Source organism: Phytophthora sojae (genome assembly GCF_000149755.1).
Source record: "Phytophthora sojae unplaced genomic scaffold PHYSOscaffold_3, whole genome shotgun sequence".
Taxonomy (NCBI): Eukaryota; Oomycota; class Peronosporomycetes; order Peronosporales; family Peronosporaceae; genus Phytophthora; species Phytophthora sojae.
In genome coordinates this window covers 4,612,969-4,630,525 of record NW_009258117.1, presented here as the reverse complement: position 1 = coordinate 4,630,525, position 17,557 = coordinate 4,612,969, and the positions used below count along the sequence as shown (strand labels likewise).

Sequence of the window (17,557 nt, the reverse complement as noted above, 5' to 3'; positions counted from 1 at the left end):
TGTCACGCTTTTTAGACTATTTGATTGGTTGATATCTTATCTTAACACAGTGAAATAGTTTGCAACACCTCAATGAAATTAATTGCTGACTTCCCAATATACTGATCTAAAAGACAAAAATCGGAACTGTTCATGACCCAAGTTCGACATTTCTACAAGACCATCCAGTGCTGTGGACCCACTCGATCCGGAGTAGGAGGAGATAGGCGTCGATGAAATCGTCACATCAAGTTATGGTGCAGGTCTTGAAGGAGATGAAGAGCTTCGTACAGATGTCGTTAATCGTGGAGAGATCATTACTGGTAGTTGTAAGGTATTTAATCTCCTTGCACGTGCTTCAGAACAGTAAAACCTCGCTGACTGAAGCCGAGGCTACTTAGAGCGCTGCGCCGTTTACGGCAGCCAGCTCGCTTGTCGCTTTAAGAATCCATATCTTTATCATTCCACATGATTCAAGCTCCCGGGGTGGAGTATCTGTCAAGCCTTATCGAAGTCTTGCAAGCATGGGCCATCATACTTGTGAAGTGCCTTCGTGTTCCCTCTCGTAGGGTTCTCATCATCGCGGGTGTATCGTTTGTATCGATAGTCGACGGCTTACCCGGAAGATGTGGCTACATGTCCAGGGCAAACAATACACTTCAGCTTATCCGGTCTTGATTCAAGAGTCTTGAAACTACATGTACTGTAGACATCTGTCACCGTGATGCAAGGTTATCCATGCCAGTGAAATCGACTTGCATGTGCTGAATTGGCCAAGCTCACAGTGGTGGCTACGAATTCGACCGCCCGAACCGATGTCCCAACCATAAGCCGATTGCACTGCTCCAAGCTTTTCTGCTTTAGGTCGACGCCGTCTATAATATCCATGCATCTTGGGTCCCATTACGCCTGACATCCAGCAACAGCAGCGCTTGGTGTGAGTGCAGATGCTGCACGCTCGTCGATCGCGTGCTGCAATGCTGCTTGCATCCGGCATGCACATCATAGGTACGGCTCTCCGGGAAGCATGACCCGAATGATCACACCACTGCTAAGCCTGTGTAGCCTGTCCATCGGCCACCACTATCGATTTTGTCAGCAAGCGCCAAGCACCCAGCAATCACCATGTTCGGTACCCGAGTCCTCTTCACGCTCCTGTCCACCGCCATCACTGTGACGACCGCCGCGACCGACTTCTCTTCGCTGCCCGTGTTCTTCTTCCACGGCGTTCGCGGCAACCACAGCAACGCGGACAACTTCGTGGCCAACCTCACGGCGGAAGGCCGCACTGTGGTGCCGTTGACATTCTGCGAGTCGACCTGCTCGCTAGAAGCGATCGTCCTGCAAGTCCCGAAGGCTGTCGCTCAGATCCGTGAGATCGTCGCCAACAGCTCCGAGTTCGACAACGGCTACATCTTCCTGGCCCACTCGCAGGGTGGTGCCGTGTCTCGCGCAGTCATCGAAGAGATGGACGACCACAAGGTCAAGCGCTACATCAGCACGGCCGGCCTTCAGAACGGCCAGTTCATTGGTCCCGACAAGGTCGAGGTCTCCATCGCCAACGACGCCCCCTTCTTGGCTGCACTCGTGCCTGAGACCATGTTCAACTACAGCGCCTACGGTCCGGAGGACTACTACGGCAAGATGCAGAAGGACTACGTCATCTACACCATCGAGAACCCCGACGCGCAGTACACGTACTCGCAGTTCAACGTCAACCGCTGGCCGCAGTTCGGCAGCTTCTCCACCGCCAACTTCTTCCTGCCCGTGTACAACAACGTCAACCGCTGTCTGCCGGGCGACGACCAGTGCGTCTACGACCAGCGCCGCCGCAAGGCCAACTTCCTCAAGCTGGAGGAGGCCCACTTCTTCGCCTCACCTGCTGATGATCGTATCATGCCGTGGCAGAGCTCCATCTTCGGCCGCTACTCGGAGGTGGACACGATCGAGGAGATCGAGACCAAGTTCATGAACTTTACCATCGTCAACATGAACGACACGCTCGAGTACACGTCGGACACGTTCGGGCTCAAGACGCTGGACGAGCGCGGCGGCCTCTTCATCCACGAAGTCGCCAACATCACGCACAGCTGCTGGCGCGGCGACGACGGCGACTGCAAGTGGGCTCCGCTCTACAATGACCACCTTTATGCGGTGTTGCACTAAATAACTGGTCTCGTCAATTGAGTGCGGTGCTGTACAGGTACCTCGAGTGAACAGAATTCTTGTACTACGCCTTCTGACTACTTGAAGAGCATGTTGAAGTCGCTCATGATAATACAAATGCAATGAAGACCGCTCGTAACTTACAACGAAGGCAGTTCATGTAGATGTCAATGCCATTGCGGCTGTGTCAATTCTGCTCGCTGCGAGTCCATGAGCTGTAGTGGACGCCGTCCACTAGTGGACTCCACTGGACGGATGCCACTCGCAACGCCGTCGGTGCTGCGTGCGATCCATTCATCAAGAGTTGGGGACCACGACAACGCCACCGAGGAGGTACCAGGAAGATCCAGGAGCAGAGGAAAGGCATTCGCGCAGCATTCAAGTCCGGCACGCCGCTACGTACTGTACTGTACACACTCACTCGTCGGTGCGCCCGACGGTGCGATCGTGCTGGCGCCGCGCCACACCCGAGCGCTCGCTCTGTTTTTATTTACCGGATCCATCTATGCTCGACGATACCCCCCATCTGGAGCTCAATCTCCACGCAACGCGAGTGGACAGTGCCGAAGGGCGCCAAGGTCTCGGTGCAAAATGCTGTCGACATTGTCATCTCAAGCGTCATGCACCTGTACTTACCGTAGTAGTAAATTTCATCAGCAATGAGTAAATATTGTTGATGAAAGTTATGTTTGCCGGCGGCGTGAGGCTTGGGCGTGCTGGCCCGGTGAACGGATGAGCGTTTACAAGTGTTTGATCGCGACGTTCGCTGTTGACGGGTGCAAATCCCGCATTGTGTTCTCGCTGATCGCACCACTCAAGACATTGGCTTCAACCTCCGACTCTTGCGCCGGTTCCCATTGCGCACGTCGCTCGCCTCCGACGATATTTGTGCCTCTGGGATCCCTCCTCTCCAGCTGCTGCTGCAGCCGTGCCGTGCTCTGCAGGAAAGGAAGAGCGCGCGCGTGCTGCCACCAATTCGAGCATTTCGACCGACACAACGGATTTCGCCCCGAAGTTCTCTCGTCCCGGACGACACGATGATCTGCCGCAGCGTCCTCCTCGCGGTCGTGTCCTGCGCGTTCGCCCTGGCGCACGTTGCGTCGGCTGCGTCCGACCTGCCCGTGATCTTCTTCCACGGAGTCTTCAGCACCTACGAGGCCGGTGACAATTTCGTGGCCAACCTGACTGCTGAAGGCCGCACGGTGGTGTCGCTCTCGTTCTGCGATGGCTCGTGCTCTACCGAGTCGCTTCTGACCCAGGTCCCCAAGGCTGTGGAGACTGTCCGCGAGCTGGTGGCGAACAACTCGGCGTTCGACGATGGCTACATCTTCATCGCCCACTCGCAGGGCGGCCCCATTGCTCGTGCGGTGATCGAGGAGATGGACGACCACAAGGTCAAGCGCTTCATCAGTCTCGCTGGTCTCCAGAACGGCCAGTTCATCGGCCCCGACAAGGTTGAAGTCTCCATCGCCAACAATGCTGTGTTCCTGACCATGCTGGTGCCTGAGACCATGTTCAACTACAGCGCCTACGGCCCTGAGGACTACTACGGCAAGATGCAGAAGGACTACGTCATCTACACCATCGAGAACCCCGACGCGCAGTACACGTACTCGCAGTTCAACGTCAACCGCTGGCCGCAGTTCGGCAGCTTCTCCACCGCCAACTTCTTCCTGCCCGTGTACAACAACGTCAACCACTGCCTGCCCGGTAACGACCAGTGCATCTACGACCAGCACCGCCGCAAGGCCAACTTCCTCAAGCTGGAGGAGGCCCACTTCTTCGCCTCGCCTGCGGATGATGTTATCATGCCGTGGCAGAGTTGCATCTTTGGCCGCTACTCGGAGGTGGACACGATCGAGGAGATCGAGACCAAGTACAACAACTTGACGGTGGTGGACATGAAGGACACGCTCGAGTACACGTCGGACACCTTCGGCTTGCAGACCCTGGAGAAGCGTGGTGGTCTCTTCCTCCACGAAATCGCGAACGTCACGCACGGATGCTGGGCGGTTGATGACAACGACACTGGCTGCTCGTGGGCTTCTGTGTACGACCAGTACATCTACCCTACTCTTGTGTAAGGATCCCCCCTAATAGCAAGATCTGGCGATCGATAACTCAAGTCCTAATTCTTACAATGTTATCGCCAACGGCTTCTTCCAGATCTGGCGATAGATAACTCACAGCTTAAGGCAATGTTATCGCCACGGCTTCTTCGACACCAGGCAACGTGCGAGTTTAGTGCAACATTTTATTGGAGCATGCTGCATCATATTCGGGTGCACCACCATTCCGTGCGAAAACGTTTGAGCTAGACTCCCACAAAGTGAAAGCACTAAGAAGTAGGGATGGTTTGGATTAGTAGGGCCTCAAAATTCTCAAAACTTTCTGATCATTCTAAATTTATTGAGCATCTCAAAATGGATCAAAATGGATCAAAACTCGAGCTGGGATTTGGTGTCGCAACCGCAACTTCAATATTCGAATCTGCAGGATTCCGCCAGGGTTCCGCCAGAAGTTCTCTCTTTCGACTCTCCTTCTTCAACGCGCACCCCGTTAAGCGGAGAGGAGGAGGCCGTGATGTCCGACGCTGGGGATGACCACGGCATGAACTACGACTCCCCGGGCCGTCAACTTACGACCCCACGCCAAGTACGCCGATCGCCTCGGCTTGCAGCTCGACGAGCGTCAAATGCGGCCGACGCCACGGAAGACGAGGACATGGCCGACTCCTCCGACGACCGCTCCCCCGACGACCGCCCGACGAATTCACACTCTGTGCGCCGGTCTCCCCGCATCGCTGCTCAACGAGCTGCAAACTCTCCGATCGTTCGCGTGCGAAACCCACGCGTTGGAGCTACTCGCAGACCTGGCCGTCCCACCCACCCGATATGGCGCTACTTCGATAAAGTCACTGACGAGAGCTCGAAGCCGCACGCCGAGTGCAATTTCTGCGCCGCCCTCATCCGTAGCGCTCAGCCTGGGAAGAACATGCAGCGCCACCGGAAGGACTGCCCCAACGCTCCCGCTGCAATCAAGAAGCGCGTTTACGAAATGTTCGCCGATCTTCACGGCCAAGCAGCGGTGCCGATGCTACCGGCTGGTCGGTCGTCTTCTGGTGTTGGTGCTGGAAACGTTGATGGTGGAAACACGCCGCAGTCCGCCCCTGTACCGACAGCGCAACAGCAGCAGCAGCAATTTGAAATGGCATTGGCGAGCATGTTTTTCCTATGTGCCCTGCCGTGTGTGCTGGTCGAATCCGATGCCTTTCGAAAACCATTTCAGCTCCTGGCACCAGGAATTCGATTCCCGTCCAGACACCGATTGAGCACCGTGCTGCTACAGCGTGCACGCGATGAAATTCGTGAGAGGGCTCTTAGGCTCATTCGGCTGCAGGAGGTAGTCTCGATCGTGACGGATTCATGGACGAACGTCAACCACTCAACCATAATAAACTTCATGGTTGTAGCTCCGGGCGTGCGGTCGGTCTTCTGGTCCTCGCTGGCAACTGGCACGGCATCGGAGACGGCGGAGTATTTGGCAGGCCATCTCGGCCGGGTCATTGATGAAGTTGAGCGTGAAACCAATGCCACTGTGGCAGGTGTGCTGGCCGACAACGCCAGTAATATGGACGCTGCGTGGAAGCTGCTGGAGCGGTCTCGGCCTATATTCGGAGGTGGCTGTGCTGCTCACATGCTGAATCTATTGATTCAAGACATGTGTAAGCACGATTTCTTCAAGAGCGTTCAGACCAAGGCGCTTGCAATTACGTCCTACGTTCGAGACCATCACGCTTTACTCAGCCAGTTTACGATCATGTTGTGAGAGACAACCAATGACCATCGACGCGTACTGAGTGTACCTGTTGCCACGCGGTGGTACTCTCTTCACGCGTGCTTGGTGCGGGTTTTGGACAACAGGAACGTGCTCAAGAAGTTGTTTACCGAGTCGCAGTTTGAAGAATTGGTTAACAACTCAGCTTCGAGCAAGAAGGCGAAGGGGAAACTCAGCCAAGTCAAGCAATATATTCGTGAAGCATCATTCTGGAGAAAATTGGAGCAAGTTGTGGCATTTCTGGACCCCGTGATTGAAGCGCTCCATGAGCTTGAGTCCGACAATTGTCCGACATCTCGCGTGTACTCTCGATTTCAGTGGCTTCTGAATCACCATGTCTATGGTACTGAAGACGAGCAGTCAGATCTTCAAGCGGCAATCCAGGCACTCATTCAAGATCGATGGGAGCACGTTCATACCGACGCTACTGACCTGGCATTCCTCTTAGACCCCCACACCGATCCGGACAACTTTGTCGGTACCGACGAAAAGGATACCTATAGACAAGGCTGCGACTTCGCTGAACGGAGCGGCTTGTTGGAGGAGTTGGGCGTCACGAGAGCAGTGTTCAACGGCGCGCTGAACGATTTTGCTACCTTGAAGCGACGATGGTCCCCTGCTGACAAGAGATACAACGAAGGAGTAGCGCCTATCACGTGGTGGTGGAACAACAAGAAGGGTCATCCGCTGTTGTGGGAGCTTGCCAGACGCGTATTCGCAATCCCGTCTTCGTCGGCCGCAAGCGAGCGCGCCTGGAGCATCATGGACTTTATACACTCAAAGAAACGCAACAGATTGACAACCGATAAGGTCGACATGCTCGCGTTCATCTACGTCAACCACAACGCGGTCTCGAGCGAGCCCACGGACTGGGCAAGGCTGCACTCGTACCCGGAATGCCCCGATGCTCTTGAGCGTGAAAATGCCGGAACCGTGAGGGCGGCCTGAGCTGCATGAGCTGCATGCCAGCACCATGAATGCCGGTAGGGCTTCCTGCGCAATCTATTTTGAGCCAAGTAACGTTAGTTTTGATCTATTTTGAGTTAATGCGCAGTTAATATTGCATTTTCGAATCGTTTTAATTGATTTCGAAATTCTTCCAAACCATCGCTACTAAGAAGTCCATCCGACACACGTGAATTTCTAACATTATTATTTTCACTAAATCGCAGTGTACTAGTATAAACACACAAAATCGACAACCTTTCACAACACCCCACGAATGGCAGGGGTAAAAATCTACCTCTTCGATTTGTCCCACCACCTTCGCATCAGAGCTATCCCAGCATAAGCACCGAGTAAGCGGAATTCTCCGTCCTCTAACCGAGAATCCTGTCTGTCGGTCATCGCGACACGCTTTACGCACCTACAGCATAGACCTGTCATTTCGACTACGCTACCGCGGACCTAACAGATGCATTATTCACTCATCAAATCGACTCGCACTGGCTTTTAAACTATTTACGAAGCTACAAAACTAGACACAATCACGCTAAAAATCGTACTTACGCGGAAATAATCGGACTTTAACGGGTGTGATTATCCCATCCCCCATTTTGAAAGTTGGCGCGCGGCGAACGAACGGACCGAGGGAGCGAGCGGGAAGGCGCGTGGCGTACGGGAGTGAGCAGCGGAGTGCAGCGGCAGCGGACACTGCTACACCGCTACAGTGAGTACATGCATACATCTACATAAATAAACTACTTTACGGTTTCGGGAGTTCCGCCTGTTGGGATAACTGGTACCTTCAGCAGTCGAGGGATTACAGTACGGAATTAGGGGTAGACTGGTGCTTATTAGGCGTTCATTTTCTAATACACCAAGAATGTGTGCGAACGAACCTAACGCTGCACATAGATTAACTGATAAACAGCACGCGGCGTGGTGTAGCTGGCAATCGTGCTGTATTCATTTGCAGAAATCAAGCATTATAATACACCAATTTGAGTAGTCGCGTGCTCAGCTTAAGTTACTACTACGTAGTAGTTGGTCGAATTAAGTAAACCCAGGTGCATCACCAGCGCGCGCATCGAGGCGTCCTACTTACGACTTTTTATGTTTTTATTAAGCTGATTAATGGCAGGATCTTGCTGCTGTCCGACACTCGCTTCCATAGGAACGATAGACGCATCAGCCAAGTGACAACAATGCACTCCAACTCAAATCAAAATCGATCATATCCCAGGTGCCCTAACTCTCGCGCTTCAACAAAACAATTTTAGAAAATGCTGCTCGAATTGCGCGCAGCGCACATCAGCATGGTCGTGCGCAATTTCGAATTACTGTTACTAAGTACTGTACGTCATGCACCAAGAGCAATGACGCGTTATAAATCCAGATGAATGAAAGATGCAGAGTAGGCAAAGCGTAGAATAGTAGTGACACTGGCGACGCATGCAGCTTTCAAAATAAATGCGCGCTGCTACCCTAGATACGTGTACCGTAAACTACTGCAGTATGCACATAATGCAGCTTAGTGTAGACATTGTCGTTAGAGCAATATATATATGAAGCTATTGGCCGGACCCCGGGGTCCCGCATCATGTACCGATGGCGACCGGAATTATTTATTTTTATCGGCGGGGTAGTGATAATATATATGTTGTGACAATTTTGTGATAATGTTTCGAGTTTAGCTAGAGCTCATTTCACCTTCAAGCATCTAGCATCCAGTATGAAGGCTAGGCCAACTGGAGGTGCAGAGGTTCCTCGGCGCAAACGTGATACTTAAGTATTGAAATCGTCGTGACCACAAAGCTGCTGCATTCGTTCGTTCTGTTAAGCGTCTTGGTGAAGATACGACCAAGAAGATTCAAGCTGACTGCTAGAAGCTAGAGCCTACTACAGCAGCAGCGGCGTCGCACGCAAAGTTGCGAACTCTGCAGCTCTGTGCTACTCGATAGTCGATACTACCAGAGATACATAGCATCGATACAAACATGCAGCACTTGAATTTACCGAATATACCGGTTGCTTATGACAGCTGGCGGGGCAAGCGGGGACCCCGGGGTCCCGCCAAACGCTTAATATGCATATACACGATACACAACAACCTAACCATCGAAGGCGCACAGTCGCTACCGATCCGTATTGAGTTGAGCTAAATTTGCTATGTCTATTTGAACTGTTATCGCGCAAACCAGCATTACTACATGTAGCGCGGTGCAGTGTGTAAATTCATGCTGGCAAAGTTGCAATCTTTCAGTGCTAACGTAGTACCAACACTAGAGTACGGTATCGACGACAGCTACCAGTTTGCAACGCAGTATAAACCACATCCAATCATAGTTTCAATACTTTAGTTATTACTTCAAAGTAAGTAAACACGCAGGTCACTACACTGTAGTAAGACATGTCCGTGACAATGTAGCTCGCCTCGCAGAAACGGGTGATCAATAATACAACGGCAACGATATTCAGCTCACTCGATGTTTAGGTACTCAACTTTGCATAGTGAGCGACATTTGGTAATTAGCTTAATAGGAAAATGTATTCCTACTCATTTACTACTAAAGCACGAAGTTATAGCAACGAATATGTGTCAACTGTATCCGCACATTATTGTTATGGAAATCAAAATGATGCATATACTTTTAAGCTATGCTATTCCAGCAACCCGTGGTCAAAGCGCCCGCGTAGCGGGTGCCCAGAGCGCTAGTTCTCCGTCCTCCAACCGAGAGAACCCTGTCGGTCATCGCGTCACGCTTTCCGCCCCTACAGCCTAGACCTGTCAATTAGACTACGCTACCGCGGCCTTATTGCATACATTATTCACTCATCAAGTCGACTGGAACTGGCTTTTTAACTATCTACGAAATTACATAAACAGCCACAATCACGCTAAAATTCGGACTTACACGGAGCCAGTCGGACTGTAGCGGGCGTGATTATCACATCCCCCATTTGAAAGTTGGCGCGCGGCGGACGGACGGACGGACCGAGGCAGCGAGCGGAGGGCGCCTGGCGTAGAGAAGCGAGTGGCGAACTTCAGCGGCAGCGGACACACACAACAGTGAGTACTGCATGCCCATACATAAATAAACTACTTTACGGTTTCGGGAGTTCCGCCTGTTGGGATAACTGGTACCTTCAGGGCAGTCGAGGGTTTATAGTACGGAATCAGGGGTAGACTGGTGCTTATTAGGCGTTCTTAGGGACACCTATTCAAGAGTCCGTGGGATGTTGCAGTAGACCGCCATACCTACGAGACGGCCCACTCCGCGCCGAGACACCCACGGACGGCGCAGCCGCCGGACAGTCGCTCTGAATCCACAACATTGCTACTTTGTATGAGTGTCCGATTTAATTATTTGGCATGATTATACTGTAGTACTGTGGCTTTCTGCTTTAAACCCGTTTCCATCCTTAATAAGGGGTGTTTTAAACGCCTTTTTAGGATAAGAAAGATTGCAGCCGGCACCAGCCGCCGTACTAAGACTTAGCTCTGTCGCACCTTTTGCTCTTCGGAGCCGCGACCCTGAGGCGCCCATGTTTGCCCGCCAGCGGCATGGGAAGTCTCATACCCACCCGAGTTTTGGCAGATCCATGTGGCGATAAAAGCCGGCTTTGCCGGGCCGCCTGTTTAAACTCGGAGTAGTGGTCGTGTTACACTATTAGTGTATGGGACCGGCACGTTAGATTGGGGGAAACCTCAGTTCCGTTCTTCTGTGTCCACGACAGAGCCCATGCGGCCAGCCACGAGGCTTGGGTGGGGACCCGAGCCGAGCCACTGGAGACAGTGACTTGATGGCTTATGGCTTACCTTTTGTTTAGCGGCAAACTGAGACCGTCAGTTCCTTTCGGGGGGCGACGGAAATCTTTTTGCTTCGGCAACTGGAACCGCTTACCGCATTTCCGACCAACCCACACCCAAACATACAATCCAACAACACACAAGACAAAAGAGAGCGGTATTTTCATGGGTTTCTAGCCTATTGCGACCTGTGTCGTAGTAGAAGAAAACTTGATGTGTGCTACCTTGCCTACGCTTTTTCGGGTTATGTACCGATTAGCGGTCTAAACGATCCTTCGATGCCTATGATGCCAGTGGATGTTCCGGTAAACAAAGCAATACCCAACAACTGACCCATTACCCCTTATAACCGAAAGTGGTTAATTGCCTGGGCTGAAATAGCTCCGTGGCATTAAACAGACACTATAAAACGGTGACCAAAGGAAGTGATCACAACCCAATAGTGGGGAGTAGTCGCTTCAGCACCGAAAATAACCCGCAGCTAATTTCTCCAAAGGTATTGAGAAACGGCGGCAACAAAGTGGGTTGTGCATCAAGGCGGTAAAAGTGGAGGTGAGGGACTGAAAGCAAAAAAAAGTACCGGTTCAAAAGCTTGGCTAATGAGGCGTCTTACCGTCGTTTAAATTGCAGTTGGTATAGTAACACTGGGAATACCGTAGGTGATGTGGTCACATTAGGCTTTTTCTGCGGACGCGGGTTGCAAACAGCACAGAAGTCCCTTCACGGTAACGCACGGTACTAATCTCATCAAGGCGGTGCGGCGGAAGACAAACGGCATAGGCGATGCTGATCTTACTCACCTACTAACCAAGCATAGAACCATACATAGTGGCATGCTACTTTTACGGAGAACTAAAAGAGCTTCGTTTGTTTTGTTGCAGGATTCATGTCTCGAAGACGAAAGTATACGAGCGAAGACGATGTCAGAGAAGCGTATCCTGCACCGGATGGATACGAAAGCCAAGCGGGAAAGAAAAGAAGGGTAAACAACCTGAACTCGGCGTTGTCACGTTTTCGAAAGCAGCAGAGAGAATCGGCGGAGCAGGATACAGAATCTGAAATTCCTGGAGTGGTGACAGCGTTACAGGGTGTGTGATAGGGCGGGGTATGGCAAGATCGACGTTGGAGGCTACTACGGCGAGTAATGTGGCCCCAGCTACACTTCTTAATCCGCAACTTATATCGAATGAAGTGTCGGCTACTGGGGAGACGTCATCCGCAGCATTTACAGTTGGAATGACAGACGATCGGGCCCTTTTAGTGACGCCCGCCCGGAGTACGCCGTCCCGGATATGACACCGTCGCCGTTGACCCGTGTTCGCGTAAGAGACAGAATTCGAAAGCAACGTAGCAGAGCAAATCGATCAGCGTCCCAAGTTATCCGCGACAGAGAAGCGGATGCCGCGCGCACGAGAGCTAGACGTGGCAATCTTAACGATCAGCAGGTGCGGCAACAACGGGAAAATACGGCGACTGCAACGGCTAACTGGCGTAGCAACATGCCGGCAGAGCAACGTCAAGAACGCAGAAATCAAGACGCAGTTGTGCAACGTGCACGACGGGGGACCATGCCGGAGGAGGAGCGCGCTCGCAGAAGAGAGGCGGACCGACTTCGCAGACGATCGCTCCAGTACAAAAAGGGTCTCGCTTACTACGAAGACTTCGACCCCGCCACGGTTCCAAATGGGCGTCATTACTTTACGCGCTTTACAGACGACAGTCGCGAGACAGAGAGGGTGTGTCAATACTGTAATGCGCGGAAATTCCCTGGTGAGACTGCCGCTTGCTGCTCTCGAAACGGCTTGATCCGCGTTCGGCCGTCTCACGCAGCCCCCTCAGTGCTTCTTCAACTGTTCGACAACGCGGCGTTTATGCGCTCGATTCGTGCATACAACAACGTCTTCGCGTTCACGTCGATGGGCGCTTCACGGTCGCGCTCTCTCACTGTAGATCACAGTGTGTGTCGGGATGGTGTGTACAACTTCCGCGTTATGGGCTCGGTTTGCCATCGAATTGGGTCATAATTGCCGTCAGAGAGCGGGAGGTCAATGTACGCGCAGGTCTACATCAACGATCCGGATATGAACGCGCGTGTGACAAGTCGGATGCAGATGACAGACGGTTTGGATCGAGCGGTTCTGGAAAAGATCGATGAAATTATGGAAAGACACAACCCTTACGCGCAACAGTTTCTTCACGCGCGAAGTATATTGGTTCAGCGGGCCCAACCTGCTTACGAAGAAGCGGTTGCAGAACAGGAACGGCGAATGGCCGCTGGAGAAGAGATACCGGACGATGATCCTGCATTGCGTTTGCAGAATCTTATCCCTCATAACGATGACTTCCAGCTTCGACTGCATGTATCTCGGAATGCAAACCCGGGTACGCATAACACCCCAACGGCATCCGAAGCGGCATCAATTGTGATTGATGAGCATGCGGTGCAGTCTCGCGATATTTTGCTCTCTACGCGTCAGGGTGGCTTCAAGCGTATACTTTAGACTAGCGACAGCTACGACCCACTACAGTATCCTATGCTCTTACCTTACGGTGATACCGGGTGGACGTATGGCATTCCGTACGTGGTGATGGAGAGCTGTTACGGATGTCACTAAGGGAGTTCGAGGCATATCTCCTGTACGACAGGTCGGCGAGTAATTCTCTCATCCTGCGAGGTGGACGTCTCACACAGCAGTATTGTGTAGACCAGTGGGCCAAGTGTGAGCAGGAGCGGCTACGCTACATAGAACTGAACCAGCTTCAGTACCGTCTGGAGACACTTCAGGGACTAAGTGATGCGTTGCGCAGCGAGAACATTGATGCTCACAGAGTTGCAGCTGATGCGGAGGTGGAACGACGCGCTGCCGGGTCTACCAGAGAGCAGACACGTCGTGAAGAAGAGAATTCCGATGCCCCTGACGCCGAAAATATCGGGCGCAAGATTATTATACCTCCCACCTTTACGGGAGGGCCCCGCTACATGTACCAACGTTTCCTCGACGCTATGGCAATCGTAAGAGAGACCGGCGCGCCAAATCTGTCCATCACCATGACGTGCAACCCTAACTGGCCAGAAATCAAGGAGAATCTGCGACCGAACGAGAAGGCGACTGACAGGCCTGATGTCGTTGCGCGAGTATTCATGCAGAAGCTGAAAGCGTTGAACAAGGACCTCGACCAAGGCATCCTGGGTATCCAAGCCGCTCGGGTCCATGTGGTAGAATACCAAAAGAGAGGGATTCCCCACGCACACATTCTTCTGATTCTGCGACCTGCCCGTGTCCGCAGTAGACGTGGACCGATTAGTGTCAGCAGAGCTCCCTGATAAGGAGAAGCACCCCGAATTTTACGAAACGGTGATCTCAAGTATGATGCACGGTCCATGTGGAAGACAGAATCCGAACTGCCCCTGCATGAAGAACGGTAGGTGCTCCAAGAAGTTCCCCAAGCCTCTTACCGAGGTAACGACTATGGTCCAGGATAAGAGTCCTGATTAACCGTCGGAAACGGCGTTCCGATGGTTTGTGGTCCACAAAGGTAAAGTGTGGGACAGTGCGACGATCAACCAATGGATTGTGCCATACAACCCATTTCTTTCGCAGAAATATAATTGCCGCATCGACGTCGAAGTCTGTTCGACAAACAGGGCTGTCAAGTACATCTACAAGTACGTGTACAAGGGCTCGGATATGACCACGATCACTATTGGAGGAGAAGAGATTCAAGCCAACGAGATTCTTCAGTCTAACAAACCAAGCCCTAGCGTCCGCGTAGCGGGCGCCCAGAGCGCTAGTCTGTCATAAACAAAAGTTGAAAAATGACGTATTCACGTCCGGGCATACGAGTTCCGGTACACATCCATCGGGTTTGCCACTCTGTCGCTGTCGACTCTCGGACAGTTTCACACAACGGATTCTCCCAGGAAGTACCCAAGCCATCGTCTGTCTACATGATGCTCTGTCGCTGCATCTTTCTCGCGTTGGTGTCAAGCGCTTTCGTATTGGAGAATGTCGCTTTGGGTGCATCCGACCTGCCCTTGGTCTTCTTCCACGGCGCAACAATGACCTTCGAGGCTGGTAACAACTTTGAGGCTAACCTGACCGCAGAGGCCGCTCAGTGGAGGCGCTGTCGTTCTGTGGCGGTACATGCTCCACCAAGTCACTCCTGGTCCAGGCCCCGGAAGCTGTTCGAGAGGTGGTGGCGAACAACTCGGCATTCGACGACGGCTACATCTTCATCGGTCACTCGCAAGGTGGACTTATCGCCCGTGGCGTCATTGAGGAGATGGATGATTACAAAGTTAAGCGCTTCATCAGCCTGGCCGGTCTTCAGAACGGTCAGTTCACAGGACCCAACAGCGTCGGCGCATCTGTTGCTCCTGGCAACGGGGCGTTGCTGAAGCTGCTACCGTGTTTAACTACGGTCCCGAGGACTACTACGGCAAGATGCAGAAGGACTTCGTACTCTACTCGGTGGAGAACCCGGGGGTTCAGGGGCTGCACTCACACTTCAATGTGGGCCGCTGGCCAGCTTTTCCACCGCAAACTTCTTCCTGCCCGTGTACAACAACGTCAACCGCTGCCTACCCGGTAATGACCAGTGCGTATACGACCAGCACTGCCGCAAATCGAATTTCCTGAAGGTGGAGCAGGCCCACTTCTTCGCATCATCGGCGGATACGGTTATCAAACCGTGGCAGAACTCGCTTTTCGGTCGCTACTCAGAGGTTGACACGATCGAGGAAATCCAGACGAAGTTTATGAATTTGACCATGGTCGACATGAAGGATACGATAGAGTACACTTCGGATACATTTGGACTCAGAACGATGGACGAGCGTGGCGGGTTGTTCCTCCGAGAAATCGCCAACGTTACCCACTTGTGCTGGGTTCTAGACGAGGGCAATTGTGAGTGGGTGACCGTGTACGACCAGCACATCTATCCTGCGCTTGTGTGAACCGTCCTAACGAGTGGCTAGACCGAGAAGTCAACGAGTTGTACAATTCAAGCAATCTCTTCTTGCAGCACGGAAACGTGCTTACTTACAGGCAGTAATACCTACTGTAATAGATGGGTCTACGGTGTATTCTCCCTGCTGTTGGACAAACTAACATCACGTGTAAAGCCGTATTCGATCTGCTGGTCTTCCGGTGCCTCAAAGTTAAATCCCTTAAACGATTCGCCACCACCAAGTCTAGGCGTGGAGCTGTCAATACTTCCGACAGACATATGCGTGAACTCATCGGGGAAGTTGCTACCGTCAATCTTCAACACAACCAAATAAGCACCCATTAGACAAATCGTACTTCGCGATAACATAAGGCACATCGGGCACCGTATCGACGTACCACCGCATCGGGAGATTCACATGGCCGAATCGGAGCCTGTGTTTCTCGAAATGTGACCATTTCCCAGTCAATGTAGCGAAAAAAAGCGTGCTCCTTCACCTCTGGCCCTCCAAGCAGCGAGCCGAGTCTCTTACCCGGATTCTGATTTAGCAACTTCCGAAGCAAGTCCTTCGCTTCCAATGATATAAAGTCTGGGAGAATGAGAGGAGAATGGAGGACCTGTCTGCACATTTCTTCGGGGTTCTGGCTGTACCAAGGCGGAAGACCAGTCAAAAGTTCGTACAACACCGCGCCAAACGCCCACCAATCTGCAGCTGTGCCGTATTCTTCTCCTCGCAATATCTCGGGAGCTGTCTCGTCAGTATCGAAACGCCCCAGTTAATACTAAAAGCACCAGTAGTCCGCCAAAATGATATCTTACCTAGATATTCGTAGCTGCCGCAAATGGTCCTCGCCCCACTAGTAGCTTGAGTGATGCCGAATTTGCTGATACCGAAATCAACGAGCTTTAGATGGCCGTCTTCAGTTAGCAGAACGTTCTCCGGTTTGATATCCCGGTGGACGATGCCGTGCTGGTGTAGCTGCTGCACCGCAAGAAGCAGTTCCGCTGCGTAGAACGCTGCCACCTCTTCCGAGAACCTCGCTGCTCGCTCCAGATGTGTGGACAGTTCCCCACCAGGACAGTACTCCATCACAAAGTACAAGTGGCTTTTGGTCTGGAAAGCCCAATACAAATGAACTGGTCGTCATGGCATCCATCGGGTAAATCGTGTTAGCTGCAACGATGCACAATGGTCAGTTCCGCTTCGTAGTGTCGAACGTACCTAGCGCGTGGTGACTGGTACCTCCCAGCACGTCTCGCTCGGACAAAACCCTGGTCGCCATGTCCTTCTCTTTGACCGACCGCTTGGACACCACCTTCATCGCATACAACCTGCCATCTCGGCGATGACGGACCAGCAGCACTCGGCCCATTCCTCCGACTCCAATGACCTTGATCCGGTGGAAATCTCGCGGCGAAATGGGTTCACCCGTTGCCTCCTCTTCTCTAGCCTCTGCAGTATCCGCATCGGCCGCTTGGCTCTTGCTCTGCATCTTCCTGGCCCTCCTCTTGACGAGCTTGAGCTGCTCCTCCTCGTCCATCACCGACGTCTCAACCTTGCGGAACGTGCGGCCGGTGGAGCTCAAGGCGCTCGGCAGCACCATCCACACGCTGCCGTCGTCGTCCGTGTCGTCTCCGTCTGCAGCGCTGTCACTGTCGCTGGCGTCGGAGCGGTCGCTCTCCGAGTCGGAGAAGACGCCGGTCTCCGCTCGGCGGTGCAGCTCCCGCAGTCCCGGGTGCGCGCGCTTCACTGGCGTCTGCTCAGCCTCATTGGCCGCTGCGTGGCGAGACTGCTGCGTGCCCATGGACGGAGGCTCAATGGCGAATGACGCGGCGGCTGGGAGACTCTGGCCATGTGCTGATGGCTTCAAT

At 52.7% G+C, this 17,557-nt stretch overlaps 5 protein-coding genes across 5 annotated transcripts; 4 read left to right on the top strand and 1 right to left on the bottom strand.

Annotated features, from left to right (window-relative positions):
• Positions 1 to 1,104: 1,104 nt before the first annotated feature.
• PHYSODRAFT_497378 (hypothetical protein) lies at positions 1,105 to 2,145 on the top strand (the record flags this gene model as incomplete). Its single annotated transcript, XM_009525139.1, has 1 exon — positions 1,105 to 2,145. The coding sequence occupies one exon, from the start codon at positions 1,105 to 1,107 to the stop codon at positions 2,143 to 2,145; it is 1,041 nt and encodes a 346-aa protein (XP_009523434.1).
• A 1,037-nt stretch (positions 2,146 to 3,182) lies between these two features.
• On the top strand, positions 3,183 to 4,229 carry PHYSODRAFT_328799 (hypothetical protein; the record flags this gene model as incomplete). Its single annotated transcript, XM_009525138.1, has 1 exon — positions 3,183 to 4,229. The coding sequence occupies one exon, from the start codon at positions 3,183 to 3,185 to the stop codon at positions 4,227 to 4,229; it is 1,047 nt and encodes a 348-aa protein (XP_009523433.1).
• Positions 4,230 to 5,619: 1,390 nt separating this feature from the next.
• On the top strand, positions 5,620 to 6,963 carry PHYSODRAFT_285515 (hypothetical protein; the record flags this gene model as incomplete). Its single annotated transcript, XM_009525137.1, has 3 exons — positions 5,620 to 5,969; positions 6,006 to 6,210; positions 6,301 to 6,963. Coding segments are annotated over 3 exons (1,185 nt in total), but the record flags the coding sequence as incomplete, so codon positions are not given.
• A 7,721-nt stretch (positions 6,964 to 14,684) lies between these two features.
• PHYSODRAFT_259632 (hypothetical protein) lies at positions 14,685 to 15,692 on the top strand (the record flags this gene model as incomplete). Its single annotated transcript, XM_009525136.1, has 4 exons — positions 14,685 to 14,876; positions 14,909 to 15,071; positions 15,137 to 15,249; positions 15,336 to 15,692. The coding sequence occupies 4 exons, from the start codon at positions 14,685 to 14,687 to the stop codon at positions 15,690 to 15,692; spliced, it is 825 nt and encodes a 274-aa protein (XP_009523431.1).
• Positions 15,693 to 15,811: 119 nt separating this feature from the next.
• On the bottom strand, positions 15,812 to 17,490 carry PHYSODRAFT_345526 (hypothetical protein; the record flags this gene model as incomplete). Its single annotated transcript, XM_009525135.1, has 5 exons — positions 15,812 to 16,000; positions 16,084 to 16,224; positions 16,303 to 16,433; positions 16,505 to 16,822; positions 16,908 to 17,490. 5 exons carry the CDS (start codon positions 17,488 to 17,490, stop codon positions 15,812 to 15,814), a joined length of 1,362 nt encoding a protein of 453 aa, XP_009523430.1.
• Positions 17,491 to 17,557: the final 67 nt, after the last annotated feature.